Source organism: Haliotis rubra, unplaced genomic scaffold (assembly GCF_003918875.1).
Source record: "Haliotis rubra isolate DU_JTF1 unplaced genomic scaffold, ASM391887v1 Scf108, whole genome shotgun sequence".
In the NCBI taxonomy this organism is placed as follows: domain Eukaryota; kingdom Metazoa; phylum Mollusca; class Gastropoda; order Lepetellida; family Haliotidae; genus Haliotis; species Haliotis rubra.
The window spans coordinates 1,194,610-1,212,164 of NW_025764981.1; the positions used below are offsets into that span (position 1 = coordinate 1,194,610).

General features: G+C 42.4%; 1 protein-coding gene across 2 annotated transcripts in view; it reads left to right on the forward strand.

The window, feature by feature from the left end:
• LOC124281100 (corticotropin-releasing factor receptor 2-like) overlaps window positions 1-17,555 on the forward strand; it is a 99,876-nt gene that overhangs the window by 74,022 nt on the left and 8,299 nt on the right. For both annotated transcript variants that reach the window (XM_046717124.1, XM_046717118.1), the window contains exons 4-11: window positions 227-357; window positions 3,198-3,295; window positions 7,117-7,243; window positions 9,201-9,357; window positions 11,441-11,571; window positions 14,027-14,112; window positions 15,191-15,326; window positions 16,791-16,832. In XM_046717124.1, coding sequence (XP_046573080.1) covers window positions 227-357; window positions 3,198-3,295; window positions 7,117-7,243; window positions 9,201-9,357; window positions 11,441-11,571; window positions 14,027-14,112; window positions 15,191-15,326; window positions 16,791-16,832 — 908 coding nt within the window. The remainder of the gene's footprint in view (window positions 1-226; window positions 358-3,197; window positions 3,296-7,116; window positions 7,244-9,200; window positions 9,358-11,440; window positions 11,572-14,026; window positions 14,113-15,190; window positions 15,327-16,790; window positions 16,833-17,555) is intronic.

Sequence of the window (17,555 nt, forward strand, 5' to 3'; positions counted from 1 at the left end):
AAGCATAACCATGATACCCGAATCATATACACCACCATCAAATACACATTTCATGATTGTCATGTCTAACCACCATCTTGTGTGACGTAACACCTGTGTATACATTCTTTTGCCGGAGAGTATAGTCATTTCTGGAGAAAAGAGAGTCACTCAGTCCTTAATTTAAATTCAATTTTTCAGATTTCAATTCAATTAATGACTTATATGGTTTCTATTGTTGTTTCAGTTCATCTTGCGCACCGGAAGTGCTCCGAGAATGGCACCTGGGAGAAGGGTAACTGGACAGACTATGGCGGCTGTATCGAGCTGTGGCAGTCCACGCGTAGAGAGGACGACACCACTGTAATTGGCAACGTGGTCAGTCCATGTTTATATTTGTTGGTGTTTGTGTCCAACATTATCTGGAGAAAAACCGATAGGCCGATTGGTGGTATTCCAGATACAAAAGAGTCCTAAGGAACCTTTAAATTTGCTGGTCGTAAGACTGACTGACTGACTGACTGACTGAGTTTGGGTTTACGCCGCTTTTAGCAATATTCCAGCAATATCACGGCGGGGGACACCAGAAATGGGTGCTGGTCGTAAGAGACTTCATGGGTAGGGTGATCCAGTTGTGTTGAGGTCGTACCGTTCAAGACTCAATTAAATCCAGACCGCCGTCTCATTTCTCATATCTCTCCTTGCCTCCATCCCTTTCCTTCCCTCCATCTCTCTTTCCGACTCCCTCTCCCCCCTCCCCGCCTCCTCCTCCCTCCCTCACTCACCCACTCTTCACTCACTCACTCACTCTATACATTCCCTCCACACACGCTGATTTAAATGTAAACGGAAAATAGGCTATCGTGTAAAACAACATTCCAAGCGAGGGCAAATATTTTCCTGTGGATGAATTGATACTTATCTTCTAAGCAGCCTCGTATTTAGAAAGTCGTTCAAGGTGATAAAAATCGCCGTTCCTCCGGAAATGTTTACGTTTTGATACAGCACAGGAGTATCGTTTTATTTCGCCCAAGTATCTACTCAATACACCGGAAGAACAAGATGGAGAGGCGCCGGTAATTATACCCTCACGAAAAATCGAACTAAGGTGGTCAGATATCAGCGTCCAGGTTCCCCAACAGACCCCCAGAAACACAAACAAGACTTTCAGTGACCAACAATCAATACCTTCATCAGATAGTGGGTAAACGTGAGGTAAGGTGAAATGGGGTTTAACGTCGCACTTAAGAATATTTCGCTCATATGCGTGTGTATCTGTGGGGGAACATGAAGTTAGAAACGGATTCGGGATTGGGGATTCGAATCCCGAATCTGAATATTTTTTTCATATTCTGGATTCGAATCCCGAATCTGAATATTTTTTCCATATTCGGGATTCGAATCCCGAATCTGAATTTTTTTCAGATTCGGTATTTTTGCACATTCGACACTCGGCATTCGGTATTTGAACTCTTATATTTCATCCCCCTTCTAAAGTACCAGGTGCTCGTTGTATACCTGGGTAACTACAGTTTCCGATATTTCAACCTCAAATCTAAGTTTCGGGATTTGAATCCCGAATCTGAAGAAAAATTCAGATTCATCATTCGAATCCCGAATGTGAAAAAATAAGAGATTCGGGATTTGAATCCCGAATGTGAAAAAAATATTCAGATTCGGGATTCGAATCCCGAATATGAAAAAAATATTCAGATTCGGGAATTCGAATCCCCAATCCCCAATCCGTTTCTAACTTCATGTTGCTTATCTGTGGCTGCTTGTACTAGCCCAGACTTTAACTGGTTTTATAGTGCTAGCCCACTGAGATACCATGCCGCAGTTAAGCATGAATACCCCACTCAGACACATTATACTGACTCCGAGCCGACCAGTCCTTGTTTTACCCATGGACCAACAAGTACCATATTTTAACGTCTTTTGGTATGACGCGGCGTTGAATCGAACCCGTGACCTTCCGCTCTCCGGTCGGACGTTCTAACCACTACACCATGGAGACGGTCGGGTGCACATTGAGTATTTGTAAGTGAAAATAATAAAATTAATTTTCGGTTATACGCTCAGAAACGACCAGTCCCCAGAAGACCTGCAGACACACCCTTGGTGTATTACTGATAAACGTCTACCACACTTGTTGAAAATTAGTGTAGAGATAATTATAACATCAAATCCCACCGGAAAACCACTAATTTGGAAGTGGTCGAAATTTGTGACCGAATGACGCCTTTTAGGCCGAATTGTCTCCCTTGAAGTGTTGATGGACTTTGGATAGTCTAAACATAGTATGTGCCAGTGTCTAATTGATCTAATTGGACTAATTACGTTTACCCCTAAGGGTCAGTAAGTGAGTAATATACTATAATTCTACTGTAATTTTAGCAATTTTAATGCAGTTTTACGGGACACTGGTCAAGGGCGTCACATGTACGCGCGGAGGGAATCGACCCCATACCGTCGTCGTGACGAGCAAACAGTTGACCATCCCACTATCCGTTAGCCCTAAATAAAAAGGCTTGTGCATAGTTTCCAGTAAAACCAGAACCAGGGGCGGTAAGGTAATGTTTTTGACATGGCGGTCGTCCTTTCGGTGGAAACTGGTTCGTTCCCCATTTAGGCTTTATTCACTCACTCACTCACTCACCCACCCGTGAAGGTCCGGGTTAGAATATTGATCTTCAGTAACCCATGCTTGTCGTAAGAGGCGACTAACGGGATCGGGTGGTCAGGCTCGCTGACTTAGTTGACAGATGTCATCGGTTCCCAATTGCGCAGATCGATGCTCATGGTGTTGATCAATGGATTGTTTGGTCCAGACTCGACTATTTACAGACCACCACCATATAGCTAGAATATTGCTAAGTGCGGCGTAAAACTAATCTCACTCACTAACCCCACTCACCCCACTCACTCACGCGAGTGTTATTTACGCACTTTGAAGCCACCGGGAACGAGAGATCAAGCTGTCGGTGGCGTCCAAACTGGCTTTGCAGCTTGCCCTATTCTTGCCCGGATCCGCATCCACTGGTTCGAATCTCGGATAGTCACTGATTATGGTCCTTGATCTATATTCCTAAGGTTTGACCGAATAGAAGACTTCAGCTTCTGTGTCATATAAGGGTTTCATTCCAGTGAAGTGGACACATCGTGATGTAACTGAAATACACATCAACTCCGTTAAACCCCCTCACTCCTTGTTGCAGGTGCGTCTGGCGGAGATTCTGAGGGACATCTACTTCGTGGCCAGCATTATCTCCCTTGCTTTCCTCATCCTCACACTCTTCATCTTCTCCTACTTCAAGTAAGTATCTCGCTCGGGTGGGGCTGGGAGCGTAGTCCAATACCCTTCAGATGGTGGTGGGGTAGCCAAGTGGTTTAGACGTCCGCCCGTCACGCCCAAGACCCGGGATGTGTGACGCCCATTTCTGGTGTCCCCGCCGTGATATTGCTGGAATATTGCTAAAAGCGGCGTAAAACTAAACTCTCTCACTACTCCTTCTCATTAACATGTAAAAGGGACAGTCCTCTTTCCATAATCACAACAAATCTCTACTGAAAACTGAGTCCATTGTATGAGTGAGTTTCAATTTTTCATCGCATTGGCAATATTGCAGCCATATAGCCATTGTATGAGGACGACTATATCTATATACTATCCAAAAAAGAAACGCATAGACCAGAAATCTGTTGCGAAAATGTTGTATTTTCAAACATGTATAACTCGTCCACAAATAGACTTTAGTACATGAATTTTACATGAGTTTAGAAGAAGGTAATGTCTATGCAACCAAGTGGACAATTTTAGATAACGGAGACGTTGAGCGCGATGGTGACGACGTAGCACGGTCCCGACGTCGGGTCTCCTGGCTCTCAGTCCAATCTCTCTCAACCTGTTCCGTACAGTTTGACCGGATATCCTCCGAAGTCCAGGTATCCTGGCTGCTGTGCTCTCATCCGTGGCAGTACGATCACGCAAATGTAGTACCAGGATGTACCGATCTTGGGCTGCAGTGGTGACTCGAGGTCTGCCTGTACGGGGACGGTCATTTGTTATACCTGTTTGGTTGAAACGAGCTGCAAGCCGTGATATCGTGCTCAGACTAACATTTAGACGCCTGGCAACAGAAGATTGGTAATCTCCAGCGTGCATTCTTTCAATGGCGATGTTCCGTGTCGCAGCGTCAAGACGTGGCGTAATGATTTGACCTTGAAACTCCTTCAAAACGAATGCCGATTTCCGAAAGTAATCTGGATTTTTATAGCCAGACAGTGCATGCTCTTTGCTGCACAATTTCAACTGGAAGGTGATTTCTGTTGCGTTGTGGCGATGCGTTTTTAATCCTTGTAAGAAATCTCATCAAAATCAACATTTTCAGGTAAAATCGATGTTTTACTTGTGCAATTATATAAAATCATGCTATCAACACTTTCGTTACATATTTTGACGATTGTTTGAACACAATAGGTAATTAATAGATTTTTAGAAATACAAAACGCCTATGAGTTTCTTTTTTGTGATAGTATATATGTATCTGTGTGGATCACTGTCAAGTAGTGATGATGCCAGGTGTTTGCTAAATGGTGACTCTGTCCCGCGCCGCCTTTGACACTCGTCACAAACACATGCCAATGCGGCTCAATTATCAGCAATGCTGGTATCCAGGTAGAACGTCTATGCATGTACGTCTACACAACATGCCACAAAAGAAGTGATAGTAAAAAGATCGTCAGTCACAGTTGGGGACCGGGTTGTGTGTCAGTCTAATGTATCCATTCATTGGTGATCGTTACTCGTGTGGGGCGGTGGGATAGCCTAGTGGTTAAAGTGTTCGATCGTCAAGCCTCAAACCCGGGTTCTAGTCCCCACATGTGGGTACAATGTGGCACTTATATCTCATCGAGCAACCTGACTAAAAACATGTAACGTGATGACTGACTGACTGAGTTTGGTTTTTACGCCGCTTTTAGCAATATTCCAGCAACACCACGGCGGGGGACACCAGAAATGGGCTTCACACATTGTGCCCATGTGGGGATTCGAACCCGGGTCATCGGCGTGACGAGCCAACGCTTTAACCATTAGGCTACCCCACCGCCCTGTAACGTGACGAGATAAACAGGTTAAGGAATGATTGCTATATCTGTCATGTATGGTGTTTCTTGCAGCTGTAAAAGTCACAGTGTAGTTGTTTATTTGTTTGTTTGTTTGTTGTTTAACGCCGCCCTCAGCAATATTACAGTTATATGGCGGCTGTCTTTAAAAAATCGAGTCTGGCCCAGTGACTTAAGATACGATGACATGTGTCAAAAACGTAAGCCAGTCTGACCACAGATCCCGTTAGTCGCCTCTTACGACAAGCAAGACCAATTCCAACCTGAATCTTCAAGACTTCGTAGTGTCATTGACACACACGAGAAGTATATCCTCCGAAGTCCAGGCGGGTCCTGGCTGCTGTGCTCTCAATCGGTGGCAGTACGATCACGCAATTGTAGTACCAGGATGTACCGATCTTGAGCTGCAGTGGTGACTCGAGGTCTTCCTGTATGGGGACGGTCATTTGTTATACCTGTTTACTGAAACGAGCTGCAAGCCGTGATATCGTGTGCTCAGACTAACATTTAGACGCCTGGCAACAGAAGATTGGTAATCTCCAGCGCGCATTCTTTCAATGGCGATGTTCCGTGTCGCAGCGTCAAGACGTAGCGTAATGATTTGACCTTAAAACTCCTTCAAAACGAATGCCGATTTCCGAAAGAACTAGTAATCTGACTTTTTATGGCCAGGGCGTGCATGCTCTGTGGCAACAATTTCAACTGGCGTTTTCTAATGCGTTGTGGCGATGCGTTTTTAATCTTGTAAAGAAATCTCATCAAAATCAACATAAAATCGATGTTTTACTTGTGCAATTATATAAAATCATGCTATCAACACTTTCGTTACATATTTTGACGATTGTTTGAACACAATAGTAATTAATAGATTTTTAGAAATACAAAACGCCTATGCGTTTCTTTTTTGTCATAGTATATATGTATCTGTGTGGATCACTGTCAAGTAGTGATGATGCCAGGTGTTTGCTAAATGGTGACTCTGTCCCGCGCCGCCTTTGACACTCGTCACAAACACATGCCAATGCGGCTCAATTATCAGCAATGCTGGTATCCAGGTAGAACGTCTATGCATGTAAGTCTACACAACATGCCACAAAAGACCCGATGGTAAAAAGATCGTCAGTCACAGTTGGGCACCGGGTTGTGTGTCAGTCCAGTGTGTCCATTCATTGGTGATCGTTACTCGTGTGGGGCGATGGGATAGCCTGGTGGTTAAAGTGTTCGATCGTCAAGCCTCAAACCCGGGTTCGAGTCCCCACATATGGGTACAATGTGGCATTTATATCTCATCGAGCAACCGACCCGTGAAGGTCCGGGTTAGAATAGCCCTTCAGCAACCCAGGCTTGCTATAAAAGGCGACTATGCTTGTCGTAAAAGGCGACTAACGGGAGCGGGTGGTCAGGCTCGCTGACTTGGTTGACACATGTCATCGGTTCCCAATTGCGCAGATCGATGCTCATGCTGTTGATCAGTGGATTGTCTGGTCCAGACTCGATTATTTACAGACCGCCGCCATATAGCTGGAATATTGCTAAGTGCGGCGTAAAACTCAACTCACTCACTCACTCATCGAGCAACCTGACTAAAAACATGTAACGTGATGAGATAAACAGGTCAAGAAATGATTGCTATATCTGTCATGTATTGTGTTTCTTGCAGCTGTAAAAGTCATAGTGTAGTTGTTTGTTTATTTGTTTGTTTGTTGTTGAACGCCGCCCTCAGCAATATTACAGTTGTATGGCGGCGGTCTTTAAAAAATCGAGTCTGGCCCAGTGACTTAAGATACGATGACATGTGTCAACAACGTAAGCCAGTGTGACCACCGATCCCGTTAGTCGCCTCTTACGACAAGCAAGACCAATTCCAACCTGAATCTTCAAGACTTCGTAGTGTCATTGACACACACGAGAAGTATATTTCAGCTCCCTGAGACAGGTAAGTACCTTACGCCGCCACACTGATACAGGATTCCACATAGCCTTTTCAACCGTATCACTGTTGTTTTGCAGGTCTCTACAGTGTAGTCGCATCTCGATCCACAAGAATCTCGTCTCGTCTTTCATATTCCGATTTGTCCTCATCATCATCATGATGGAGCCTTACATTTCCAAGAGAGACACGTCATACAGGGATTTCGTAAGTGTTGTCCGTGCTGCTTAGATATTTCAAGATGGCGGGCCAGGGAGCATAACTTAAAGATATGTTTTCGCAGCGTTTTTAACTGGATGTCTTTCTGGAAAAATGAGTATCTACGCCGCTTTTATCAATGTGACATACCTCGTTCTGTGAGAACAGGCATTTAGGACGGTTATTGCAATAAGAAAAAAAAAGTTTCTTGCTTTGGAAATAGGTACTTACGTCGCTTATAGCAGGAATATGACAAAATCTCGTTCTTGGGAAAATGTATTTACGTCGCTCATAGCAAAAACACCAACTCTCGATCTAGCAAACTATTTAATAACACCGCTTTATATGAGAAAACGTGGTTTCGAAAAACATGCATTTTTGCAGTTTAAAGCAAAATGACAAAACCTCGTTCAGTAAAAATAAGTATCTGCGCCGCTTATAGCAATATTCGATCCATTTCACTGCAAGATTCGACTTAATTCGATTTAAAATTCCCTCATCAACTCATCATTTAAAAAGTTCCACAAAAAATATTTCAACCAAAACCTTGACAAAAAATTGTTTTATAACTTTTCATTTAGTTTCAGCAATGAGACATACGTTTGCTCAGTCAGGAATTTTTATTTAGATGTCTAATACATCCTTCAGATAGTACTATTGTCATTGTAGCACCACTAGCCCTTGTGTTCCCGCCCGAAAAAAAACATGCCATACCTTCTAAATAACTGTTTTTTTCAAACTTTACTGCTTCAGAGTTAAAGGAAATTCTGATTCTGGCTAAGGATTAGTTTTTACATTTTTATTTTATAAACTCACAACACAATCTACGTAGAGTGGGGAAAATGTCAACAATGTGAGGAGCGTGGTATCGATGTCGCCTGATGCTGTTGCAGTTGATCACGTTACCGTCGTCCCTGGAAATCAAATAGTAATCGGAGGTCAACATCATTGTCATCCCCTTTAACTCTTTTTAAATAATTCAATATTTTTTTCACCCGTTTCAATTTAAATCCTGTCAATCCAATTTGAAAAACCGGATCTTCCGTGGGGCAGATAGTGTGAAAATATTCATTTCTTCCGTTACAAATCACAGTCAGATAGAGAAAACCTAAAACAGTCTCAGGTGAAGTGTGAATGATTGACGAAAAAACACGAAAACGTCAAGATAAAAATCTCCACCCAGAAAAAACGTTCAACACGTACAAATGTTTATATAAACGTAAAACGCATCACACGAAGACAGAACCCAGCCTGAAACAACCAAAACATATGCACTTTCACTCAAGCCCTGTTGTTGTTCAGCAGTGGACGTGACTTATTGGGGGGTGCATGGGGGGTGGTTAGTAATTAGTACCTCGTGCCTTTCACAAGAACGCTCTGAACCAATGAGTAGTCCAGTGGTTCAAGTGTTCGCGCGCTCTTGTCGAAGACCTTGGTTTGATTCCCTACATGGGTACGAGGTGTTGAGAGTTTGTTTGTCGTTTGTGCCGCCTGGTGATTGCTAAAACTGGCGTTATACCTAATCCACATGCGTTACTTTGTAACGTGGAGCATTCCACGATACTTTAACCAATGTTAAGACATGTTACAGTTTGTTAAGAGGAAGATTAACTGTGTGCTACAGTGTTACACTGTGTTACGGGGTGTGATAACAATATGATATAGCTTAACGGTGAATGTCAACTGTATCTTACAGTGTTACATTGTTACGATATGTGACAGCTATGTTACAGTTTTACACATGGTTACGTATTTTGACTGTATGCTACAATATTACACATATGACAGGCGTTCACTATTCTAAATCGTACACGATCTGTTACAGCCTGTTACAGTTCAATATTATTGTATTTTATCTGGTGTCCCGCGCCGTGATATTGCTAAGAGCGGCGTAAAACCCAACTCACTCAGTCACTCATTGTTACAACATGTTACAGTTGTGCATTGTATGTTACACGCGTTGCAGGACTGGCTTTGTAAGACGCTTACGGCCCTGAGAAAGTACACCATCGTGTCGAACTTCTTCTGGATGTTTGTGGAGGGCTTGTTTCTACACAACAGACTGGCTGTGTCCGTCTTCAGCACGGAGGCGCCCTTTACGCTGTTCTACGTCATAGGCTGGGGTGAGTTATAGAACTGGGTGTCCGTCTTCCACGGAGGCCCGTCTTCAGCACGGAGGCCCGCTTTACGCTGTCATAAGCAGGGGTGAGTTATCTACGTCATAGGCTGGGGTGAGTAATATAGAACTGGGTGTCCATCTTCAGCACGGAGGCGCCCTTTGCGCTGATCTACGTCATAGACAGTGGTGAGTTATAGAACTGGGTGTCCGTCTTCAGCAGAGGTACAGATAAGCTGCGTATATGCGTAAATTACGTAAACATTTATGTGAAAACTCAATTCCTATCAAGTCTATTGCGTACAAATACGCTTGAATGTTTATACTAAAAAAAATGTGATCTTACACGTACACACAAAAATGTCAAACCGGTGGATAGATGAAATTTGTGTTGTATATTGAGAGGTTCTATTTCAGGACATGAACTTGGCAACTTGCAGTCTTTCTTATCGTTTCTCATATTGCAGATCAAATATAAATAACAAACACTAACATTTAAACTTTATTATATTTTTAAAATTAATGAAAAATGGCAAAATACCCAATTGAGTTTGAGTGAGGTAAGTACAATTTATTTGGTTACTCAAAGGAAAATTAGGATACCCAATTGAGATGAACACAAGCGATCGCGAGTACATAACTTAAAGATCCAAAAAGTTATCTGTAGCTCTGAATTATGTATACAAATGATATAGTATGACCAGAAATTATTGTGAATTTTAGGAATATGTTTAATTGGATTTCTAGTATAAACAACCTTGACCAGCTATCAAGTGCTTGGTTTCATTCAAGAGAGACAACTCCGTTAATCCTTTTTCATTAGTTTGTGAAGAGTTATCCCCCTTTGTTTACTTGCTAGCAGACGACATTTTCAGTGATCCTCAGTATGGATGATTTAGAGAAGAGGAAGTTGATTTTAGAGTATTATAACAAGGACATCAGATCAGCTAAAGTGATTTCAAGTAGAACAGGCATCCCTTTGTCCACCGTTTATCGTGTTTTGAAAAATATTGCAAATGGATATGGCATTGAGCACCAGGGAGGCGCAGGTAGGCCCAGAAAATTGACTGTCGGTGACAGGAGGCGGCTTGGTATTCTTGTTTCTAAAAACAAACGGAGGAGTTCAGAAAACTTAAGGCTGGATATGATTGATAGAGGAACTGTGGCTGTCTGTAAGGAGACAATTAGAACTGAGCTGCATGCAATGGGTTGGCAGAAAAGTCGAGGAATTTCATCACCGATCATGAAACCTGAACAAAAGGAGCGAAGGTTGAACTGGTGCTTACAGCATAGAAATTTTAACTGGGACAATGTGATTTTCTCAGATGAAAGTTCTGTGTGGCTGTTTCCTAATACACTGAAATTCTGGACCAAACAAACTGAAAAACCTTTGTATCAGCACCCAAAGTACAGTCCGAAATTTAATGTGTGGGTGGGATATCTGTGTTAGGGGCAACGCCCCCTCTGTGTATTTGAAGGGAATATGAACAGTGAGCGGTACACAGATATTCTCGAGGGACATTTACTTCCATCTGCTCACGTGTTCTATGGAAATTTTTTTGATTTTCCAGCAGGACAACGACCCAAAACATCGTTCAAAGCATTCACAGGCCTGGTTTCGGACCCAAAATATGACATTATTAGATTGGCCAAGCTATAGCCCTGACCTAAATCCAATAGAAAATGTTTGGGGACTTATGAAGGAAAGTGTCAATAAGAAAATCTGACAAATATTGCTGAAATGAAAGAAGAGGTGGTCCGATATTGGGACAGCATGGACCACGACTTTCTAACTTCTTTGATCAGTAGTATGCCCCGCCGCATTGAAGCCTGCATTGCTTCCCATGGTGCCTTTACAAAATACTAACTGTTCACCTGTCTTTGAATCTCGAGTTATGATCTGCTAATATTCACATTAATACGTGAGTAATGAGTGAAAAATAAAATAAAAATTACAATCTTTAAATTCTCAATAATTTCTGGTTGTACTGTATATAGTTGGCACGAAAGTAATAGTATAATTGTATAAGACACGTATATAGGTCCATGATAGTGATGACGATACACGTGTGTCTGTTCTCCATCTACAGGTATTCCGGGTGTGATCACCCTACTGTGGGCGTTGTTGATGCACTTCTACAACCAGGACAGCTGCTGGGACAACCACAACCAGTCCACGCTCATCTTCATCATCTACGCCCCGATTCTAGTGACCCTTGTAGTGAGTATTGGCCATCTGCGTCCCTTGTAGTATATACTGACCATCTACGCCCCTATTCTAGTGACCTACGCCCCGGTTCTAGTGACCCTTGTAGCGAGTATTGACCATCTACGCCCCTTGTAGTATATACTGACCATCTACGCCCCTATTCTAGTGACCCCTTGTAGTATATACTGACCATCTACTTGCCCCTTGTAGTATGTATGACCATCTAATTCCAACGACCCTTGTAGTATATACTGACCATCTACGCCCCTATTCCAGTGACCCTTTTAGTAAGTACTGACATCTACGCCCCTATTCTAGTGACCCTTGTAGTATATACTGACCGTCTACGCCCCTATTCCAACGACCCTTGTAGTATATACTGACCATCTACGCCCCTATTCCAGTGACCCTTGTAGTAAGTACTGACATCTACGCCCCTATTCTAGTGACCCTTGTAGTATATACTGACCATCTACGCCCCTATTCTAGTGACCCTTGTAGTATATACTGACCATCTACGCCCTTATGCCAGCGACCCTTGTAGTAAGTCCTGACAACTACGCCCCTATTCTAGTGACCCTTGTAGTATGTACTGACCCTTGTAGTAAGTCCTGACAACTACGCCCCTATTCTAGTGACCCTTGTAGTAAGTACTGACATCTACGCCCCTATTCTAGTTATCCTTTTAGTAAGTACTGACCATCTACGCCCCGATTCTAGCGACCCTTGTAGTAAGTACTGACCATCTACGCCCCGTTTCTAGTGACCCTTGTAGTAAGTACTGACCATCTACGCCCCTATTCTTGTGACACTGTCGTACGTATTGACCATCTACGCCCCAATTCTAGCAATCCTTGATGTAAGTTGTGACATCTACGCCCTTATTCAATTGGCCCTTGCAGTGAGTACTGACCATCTAGCCCCTCGTTGTACGCCCCAGTAGTACGTACTCATATAGACTATATAGATGTCACATTCTCCACTATTGGGGTGACCCACGTCGTTTCTTGGCATCCATTACTACGGATGACTACAAGACAGTAGGCGGGTTTCTGAACTGGTTATAACGGGTCATTCCATTAATCTTAGTGCGCTGTCTACTTCCTGTTAGTGTGTCCAATTAAAGGGAAAGAGTCAAGTCTCCAGCTGTATGGATTTTATCGTCGCAGGAAGTGATGAAGACTGGATAGTCACATGTGTGATTTCTGCTGTCTTTGGAGAAGAGTAAAGCTATGCGTTTGGTCAGAAACCAGCCCTAAATGAGCTTTAACAACCTGCGTATCATATAGGGCTGCCTTAAATGATCGATAATCGGAAATATCGTCGATAGGATTAATTATTTATGATTTTCGAAATGAAAATTGTGTTATTGATGATATCGTACATGAACATTTGTGATAAATTTCTTTTAATTTACTCACACAATACACCAAGTTAGGTCTTTATTCATCGGTTGCTTCTAAATTATGTTCAGGAGGCTGTTTTGTTAATAATCCATGTATAAATATGTCACCACGCACCAGCGACGTGAAATATATTCGTTTCTTTCAGATATTTTTGGCATTTTTGCTCACAGTTACCTCTCCGATGTTTATCGTTAATCGTCGATATTTAGTTAACGGTTATCGATCTCCGTGATCTGTATCGATAGCTTCAGTAATGGTCGATGCAGTCAACTAATGAGTGAGTGAGTGAGTTAAAATTTAACGTCACATCGGCAATATTTCAGCCATATCGTGACGAGAACAATTAATTTCCTACATAGTAAGTAATGGTAAACTGTAAAAACCTGTCAACGAAGGACAGTAAAATAACTAGATTATCACAGATTCGAAATTAAAACTAGTAATTAAATCTAAAACATTTCAACTATAGGGGACAGCACAATATAGAAATAGGCTATAGATCGGCAACAACTGAAGGTAGATCACCATACTAGGGACCATGGGGACTTACAGTACCTTTGCTACCCGCATGGACCCTAGTTGGATTTACACCCCTCCCTTCAGCCATTGGTGATTGAAGAGAAATCTAGCAATAAATTAAAAGCACACATATTCTACGATTAAAAAGGTGGCAAGTTTAAATTTACTTTAAATGTGTTGGGACTGTCAACTAATGAAGACATGTATCTGTCCACAAATATATAATAATATGCCTGTCAATGAATGACGTTTTGTTGGATTAAGAGTTGGATTAATATGCACACACATTAACACCTGATCAAACAAATACGATCCTGCGACCAGGAAGTAGCGTCGACGTATTCTAGCCCAACTCCTACCGAGAAACAATTCAGTGAGCGATAGCATGAGCACCATGCCGGCCTGTATAAATGCCATCTGTACAAGCACCTGCTGCGGATGTAACATCTAGCAAATCTGGTCCCGAATGCAATTATTTATACGGCAATGTTTACTGTGTCTTCTCCTGATCGTCTATACAAGCCCTGATTGCTTTCTTTCAGATTAACTGCGCGTTCCTTGTCAATATCATCCGTATTCTCATCACAAAGCTACGGGCAAACAACACGATAGAAACTGTTAGGATACGGTAAGTGCACCTCTGTCAAATCAGCTGAACTCATCTCGTCTATCCATGTCTAAGTTTTATGTATAATAAGTAAGTTTCCATCGTGATTGGACCCGTGAAGATCCGGGTAGAATAGATCTTCAGCAACCCATGCTTGTCACAGAAGGCGACTATGCTTGTCGTAAGAGGCGACTAATGGGATCGGGTGGTCAGGCTCGCTGGCTTGACACATGTCATCGGTTCCCAATTGCGCAGATCGATGTTCATGATGTTGATCACTGGATTGTCTGGTCCAGACTCGATTATTTACAGACCGCCGCCATATAGCAGGAATATTGCTGAGTGCGGCGTAAAACTAAACTCACTCACTCACTCCATCATGATTGAGTGAGTTTGGTTTTACGCCGCCTTTAGCAATATTCCAGTAATATCACGGCGGGGGACACCAGAAATGGGCTTCACACATTGTACCCATGTGGGGAATCGAACCCGGGGTCTTCGGCGTGACGAGCAAACGCTTTAACCACTAGGCTACACCACTGCCCCTGTGCTTGAGTGTGTAATATATCTAGATGTGAACACTCGCATTTGTCCCCGCATACCAATAACAACCTGTAGCCAATAACAAGTTTATTTGCTTTACACGTATAAAAATATACGAACAGAGCTTAAACTATTCAAACAAGTTACGCATCACCAATTATTTCATTACTGGAGATTACACAAAGAGCTAATCAGTAATCCCTAATGGATTAACAGTTACTCTGGATCCCATTCTTTCATATTACTAAGAATCATATTTCATTCAATAACAGATTAGGTATGATATCAGATGGTCCTTTACTTTTGTGGAGTAGTATATATGGAGAACGGGTCAATGTTGTGTTCCATTTCGTCATGTCCCTGTCTTCCATCACTCCTCAATACGGATGCTCAATTCCTGGAATCTGTTCCCCAAGAAACACTTGGCCAAACCGTGCTTTCATGTACATTTATTGTCACACGTGTAGTCATTGAAAGAATTGCTTGAAAGTGAAAAGCCCTGTCAGTTGCTACTCACTCCTGTTTTTATCGTACGTATTTTTTTGTTTAATTTCAGAAAAGCAATTAAGGCGACTGCCGTGCTTCTTCCTCTGCTTGGAATCATTAATATATTATTTCTACTGAAACCGGAGGAAAACGGGTCCCTAACTAAAGCCTATCGTGTTATAAATGCCGTTCTTCCAGCTTGTCAGGTAAGAGTTACTCCCCTTACCCTATGCTGTCTGCCCCCACAAATGTGTGACACGTTAGAGGTTGTGGTTGAGGATGAGTGTGTGTGCCTTCACGAGAGATTGAACCAGATTGTACTTAATGAGTTCATAATGATAGAGCAATAATCAGGTAACATTTACAGAGCGTTAAACCAATGGACGAGGTGTTGCTTCACCAGGGATTGAAGCTTATGGTAATTAAAGGGTGGCTCTTGGTGGAGGAATGTTCCATGGTGGTAATTAAAGGGTGGTTCTTGGAGGAGGGATGTTCCATGGATTGAACCTTATGGTAATTAAAGGAAGTTCTTGGCGGAGGTAATTAAATGTTCCATGGATTGAACCTTATGGTAATTAAAGGGTGGTTCTTGGCGGAGGAATGTTCCACTGATTGAACCTTATGGTAATTAAAGGGTAGTTCTTGGCGGAGGAATGTTCCATGGATTGAACCTTATGGTAATTAAAGGGTGGTTCTTGGCGGAGGAATGTTCCATGGATTGAACCTTATGGTAATTAAAGGGTGGTTCTTGGCGGAGGAATGTTCCATGGATTGAACCTTATGGTAATTAAAGGGCGGTTCTTGGCGGAGGAATGTTCCATGGATTGAACCTTATGGTAATTAAAGGGTGGTTCTTGGCGGAGGAATGTTCCACTGATTGAACCTTATGGTAATTAAATGGTAGTTCTTGACGGAGGAATGTTCCATGGATTGAACCTTATGGTAATTAAAGGGTAGTTCTTGGCGGAGGAATGTTCCACTGATTGAACCTTATGGTAATTAAAGGGTGGTTCTTGGCGGAGGGATGTTCCACTGATTGAACCTTATGGTAATTAAAGGGTAGTTCTTGGTGGAGGAATGTTCCATGGATTGAACCTTATGGTAATTATAGGGTGGTTCTTGGTGGAGGAATGTTCCATGGATTGAACCTTATGGTAATTAAAGGGTGGTTCTTGGTGGAGGAATGTTCCATGGATTGAACCTTATGGTAATTAAAGGGTGGTTCTTGGCGGAGGATTGAACCTTATGTTCCATGGATTGAACCTTATGGTAATTAAAGGGTGGTTCTTGGTGGAGGAATGTTCCATGGATTGAACCTTATGGTAATTAAAGGGTGGTTCTTGGCGGAGGAATGTTCCATGGATTGAACCTTATGGTAATTAAAGGGTAGTTCTTGGTGGAGGGATGAGGTGTTCCTGCTCCACAAAGCAAATCAGATGTAGTATTTAAAGAACGGTTGGTTGTCGGAAAATAGGAGGATCTTTCACCAGATATTAAAACTGTTGTCCTTTAACGAGTGGTCAGTGGTCGCGAAATGAGAATTTCATTCACCAAATGACACTGATTCTTACAAAAGACGCCTAAACAATGATACTTCAAGCAATAAAAATTGACTTTTGTAAAAAGTGCACATGACCGTACAAGGACTAATGTGCTGTTTTCTCTTGCAGGGTATTTTTATATCTCTACTCTACTGCTTCATGAATAGTGAGGTGAGTCTCTGAATCCATTGTTTTTGCAATTCGACATAACCGCCTTGCATAGGTACACCTGCCATGATGACGATCACCATCATAATTATCATGATAAACTGTTTAAATGGCGGTATACTGACAATGCATGTACCAGCTATACATACCCATATAGTGATCTCAGGCGTCGAATTTTGCTTTGCGGTGTTGTGTCTCTTAGATGTGCCAGGATCCGAATGCCATTGGTTCGAATTCCAGAAAGTACCAAAAAGTACCAGATTCGCATAATTATATTGCAACCACAGATGTGCGACGGACATCAAACATTGACTTTGTAACACTGTTTCGTACCAGGGTGTGACGAGCTAGAGATTTAAACGATTTCAGTGACCTTCCATCCACGTTGATTTAATTTTTTGTTTCTAGGCCGTATTTACCAATGTTGCAGAAATATATGACGGCAGTCATAATCTGAACCAGATTATCTAGTGAATAATACTGTGAGTCCACCAGGTGCCTGTGCCTGACCACCCTCTGTTTGTCAATTAGTATCAGCAGAGGCCTCTGCTGACCAGTTCAAACCCGGGTTCCACATGATGGCGTGATATCTCAATTGGCTAAGGAGCAGAAAGTGAGAACCAGTGACCAGGGCATCTCCTGCGTATTGTTCTATGTAACCATGACAATAGCCGTTCAATATTCACAGGATATCGCTGCTCAAAGCATGCAAAATAGATTCCGACG